At 33.2% G+C, this 4,565-nt stretch overlaps 1 protein-coding gene across 1 annotated transcript; it reads left to right on the forward strand.

Annotated features, from left to right (window-relative positions):
• The first annotated feature begins 477 nt into the window (after positions 1 to 477).
• Positions 478 to 1,410, forward strand: LOC113175329 (olfactory receptor 5W2-like). Its single transcript, XM_026379600.2, has one exon. The coding sequence runs from the start codon at positions 478 to 480 to the stop codon at positions 1,408 to 1,410; it is 933 nt and encodes a 310-aa protein (XP_026235385.2).
• Positions 1,411 to 4,565: the final 3,155 nt, after the last annotated feature.

The following is a 4,565-nucleotide window of genomic DNA, read 5'->3' on the forward strand; positions in this document are numbered from 1 at the left end:
GTGTTTGACTAACTTCATTTGTCAATAAAATAGGCCTGTAGAATTTTTAATTATGCATATTTTAGAAATCCACTCCTTTATAAAATCTTTCTGCAAAGGGTGTGGTACATGTAAATTTAAGTTTATTCTACTTTTATTCAAATATTAATAGAGGCAATAGATTGCAAATGCAAGCATATGCCAATGGCCCGTCCCTATTTTATTTAAGTCTAAAGTCATTTAGTCAGGAACTGCTTATAAATTTGAAAGCAAAGTTAATAAAGTTTTTGTATTAGACATTTCAAAGTTCATTTTAAATATGATAATGCTTCTTATCAGTGACCCTATGGACTATTTTTGGAGGGTAAAGAAAGCGATGTACAGAAAGAAATCATGTTCTGCCTCAAAATAACATTTCGCAAGTATGCATAAAAAATGATTCCTAATTAATCATTCCCATATTGATGTCTACAACAGATTATTACAAGAACCAGAAGAATGGAAAATGGAAATTGTTCAACATTAAGTCAATTCTTTCTCTTGGGAATCACCAATAACCCTCAAACAAAAGTGGTTCTATTTCCTGCATTTCTAGTAGTTTATCTCATTATTCTCCTTGCAAATCTCGGAATGATCATTTTAATTAGAGTGGACCCCCAGCTTCACACTCCAATGTACATTTTCCTGAGCCACCTCTCATTCTCTGACCTCTGCTATTCCACAGCAGTTGGACCCAAGATGTTGGTGGACCTTTTGGCCAAGAAGAAATCAATTCCCTTTCTTGGCTGTGCTCTGCAGTTCTTCATCTTTTGTACCTTTACAGACGCTGAGTGCATGCTGCTTGCAGTGATGGCCTTTGACAGGTACAAAGCCATCAGCAGGCCCTTGAGCTATGCACTAGACATGTCCAGCAGAGTGCGCTCCCAACTGCTGGCTGGAGTTTACCTTGTGGGACTGGCAGATGCTTTGATACACACAACACTAACATTCTGCTTATGTTTCTGTGGGTCTAAGGAGATTAATCATTTCTTCTGTGACGTCCCTCCTCTCCTGTTACTCTCTTGCTCTGACACACAGGTCAATGAGTTAGTGATATTCACCATCTTTGGTTTCATTGAACTGACTACCATTTGTGGAGTCCTTGTCTCTTATGGCTACATCATCTCATCTGTCTTAAAGATCCGCTCTGCTGAGGGGAGGCTTAAGGCTTTCTCCACCTGTGCCTCCCACTTAACTGTAGTTGTAATTTTTCAGGGCACTATGCTCTTCATGTATTTCCGACCAAGTTCTGCCTACTCTCTGGATCAAGATAAAATGAGCTCACTGTTCTATACCCTTGTGATTCCCATGTTGAATCCTCTGATTTATAGCCTGCGGAACAAAGATGTAAAAGTGAGCATAAAAAAGCTGAAAAATAAAATTTTATTTTAATAAATTCCCTACAAATACATATTATACAGAATTTTATAATTTTTTTTTCACAACCCATAATATAATGTGAAATTGTCTCTAATACCTTATTATAATATTTATTTTAGTGAATTGCCACATATCAATTGTTTCTAGTTTATTAAACAGCCTATACTTCATTATGTGTCTTAAATTTAAATATGGTCATATTTAGTTTGGGAGAACTTTTCAGTCTGTATATAGTGTATTAAAGTATCATTCATTTGGTGTAGATTTATGCATTTAATTATTCTAAGAGTTGTTAGGTTTTCAGTGTGTGCCTTTTGCATTACTGTGTGCATCGTTGATTTTCATGGCATAAAACTTTTCAATGCAAATGAGCTATATACTCTATTGAAAATTAGAAACACTAATTAATTTAACTTAAAAGTAAGTGACATTGAACTATAACACATGGTGAAGTCATAAGTCCAGGTGATCAATTTAAAAGCAAATACAAAAAAATATAGACATCAATGAAGTAATGATGCCTTGTAATGGAGATGTTTAGCTTCAGATCTAAGCAATGATTAGAGATACAGTGAGGTGTGGTGGGGAGAAAAAAAGGATTCCAGATGAAGATGAGAATTAGAGCCAGAGGCAGCAGGAAAATGACTCTAAATAAAATAAAGTACAAAATATAAGGAATATGGAGGAATATGGAGGAAAGTGCTTTTGACTTGCATTCCCCTAATGATAAGTGAAGTTGAATTTTTTTCACACACTTAGTAATTATTTGTGTGCCCTATTTAAAGAAATGTCTATTCAATCTTCTCTAGAACAATTTATTCAAGTTCTTTTTTTTCCTTGCTTGTTTTCCTCTGAGTTGTTGTTTGAGTATAAAAGGAGAAATAAATTTGGTATTATACTGAATGATAGGGTTACTATAGTCAGTAATAATGCATTTGCATTTCAAAATAAGCAGAATAAAAGGTTTTGACTATTTTACAATAAATAAATCATGGGTCTTTGAGATAATACATATGATAATCACCTTCTTTGAGATAATGAATGATAGTCACCTTTCTTTTATTACTAGGTAATGTATATATGATCCTTTTTTAATTGATGCTTTTTTGTAAAAACTTTTAAGAATAAAGAAATGTGTTATTTCTAAGTAGTCACAGGATGGGCTGCCATTATTATAATATTTGTAAAACTGGGATACTGTAAGAGCAATATTCCATATCTAAGAGTCAAGATTTATTTCACTATGTTCAATCTATTGATAAAAATTCCCATGATCCCAGACCAGTATATAAAGTTTATAAAAGTGTAAGTGGTAATGCTTCTTTTCATCTTCACGTTTTCTGATCTATATAATAGTATGTACTAAATAACAGATAAATCCATACTCCTTTCCAGTTACCCAAGAAAACAATATTAGGCATATGGATGCATGTATGCATTTGAGAATAAAGATCTTTTGACATGACTTAGGACTACAAAGGTTATAGTCTGAATAACTAAAAAAAAATCTATATGGTACTGATTGTAAAGTTTAAAACTAACTTTATAAAAGACCATTATCTATCAATGAAATAAAATATTTCACTAGACTTATGTGTTTTCAAAATTTCATTTTTCATTTTTTATCTAAGACTTGATGTCACACCATACCTGAACAATTTGTCAATTTTATGTCAATTAACAATAAAATGAAATGAAGAAAACTTGTTAATGAAAGACATCAATAAAGTCAACCCTGTAATGAAATTCTCAACTCTATCATGTCCATTCAGTTTTTCTTCCTTTATTCCCTTTTTCAGTTCTGGTTAAGTGGGTACATTTGTGATTTCCAAATAGTACTTTCCTAAAGATATTATTTGTAGGGATTCTGTCTTTGAAAATGTACAGAGAAGTGTTCCTTTGGTGAGAAAACTCCCAGGTAGGAAACAGGCACCATGTTTCCCACCCTTAGAATGTCCTGTAATCTCTCTTAGGATCTAATAATATATCTAACATATGTGCTATGTCTAGCTGGTATGGCAATGCCCTGAGATGCCTCTGTTTTAGAGCCCCATCAAGCCTTGACCTTGATTATAGGCACATAACTCCTGGGAATAGAAGAACTTTTTTGCTAGATAACTACAATGTTTCATCAAGCTCTGGTGCTCCTGGAGCTGCCCACCTAACAGTAACTTTAGACAATGGACCTTCTTGAGAACTGCCACAAACTCCTGACACTGTACATTGTAACTATGAAATATAACTTCAAAATAAGTAACCTTACTGATACTCTAAACAATAATGTGGCTATGGTACTAATGACCTAATGTAACCTATTGATATAAATACAAATAGCCTCTTGGACAAAAAGCTACTTTGCCAATTTCCCTGCCTCTGCACCTTGTCTGTGTCTCCTCTTTATTATTATTCCTTATAATTATTCTTTCCATTGCTGTTTATTAAATCTTCAACTTCAATGAGAGATTGTGAGCATTCTTTGCTGAAGGACAGCATGCCTTATGATTTTGATTCTTTCACAGCATTGTGACTGTCACAGAATGGAAAAACAATAAGAAATGAAGATGAATTCATGGAGTAACATTTGAGTGCTCATTAGATATAAAATTATAGTGAATTGAGGACATGAAATATATTTTGAATAAATATTTTAAGATTTCAAAAACAAATAAAATGGTCATATATTATAAATTAGTGATTAAACAAAAATGTGAAAATTAAATAGAGAGTATTCTTCTAAGTACTTAGAAGATAGTTCAGCTACTGCATCTGTCTGTGCTCAAGTTTATGATGTCCAAACACTAAGAGCATCTTGTTGAGAAACTTCAAACATGGCAATAAGTTAGAAGGATTGTTCAACTCTATGAAATTCTTAATTATCAATTAAAATTGTTTAAGATTAAAGGCGAAAAAGATTGTAACTTTTCTAGCTGTCATTATAAAATATCCCAGGTGAGAACTCTAAAAATATAAGTAAAGCACAGGGGGCACCTATTTTTTTCAAAGTGGCATAAGTGGTACACTAAGATAGGTTGTATCAATGTGTAGTAAAGGAAAAAAGCACATGGATAAGAACTGGGGGAATGTGACTTTCCAAAACAGGCCTAAAGGTTTGTGCCTCTGCCACATATTCTCAAACTACCCATATCCTTTGTTCCTCTTTCTTATGA

Source organism: Urocitellus parryii, chromosome 4 (genome assembly GCF_045843805.1).
Source record: "Urocitellus parryii isolate mUroPar1 chromosome 4, mUroPar1.hap1, whole genome shotgun sequence".
NCBI lineage: Eukaryota > Metazoa > Chordata > Mammalia > Rodentia > Sciuridae > Urocitellus > Urocitellus parryii.

What these genes read in the sequence shown, in the direction of transcription:
- LOC113175329 (XM_026379600.2), top strand. Translation starts at nt 478, where the DNA reads ATGGAAAATGGAAATTGTTCAACATTAAGTCAATTCTTTCTCTTGGGA.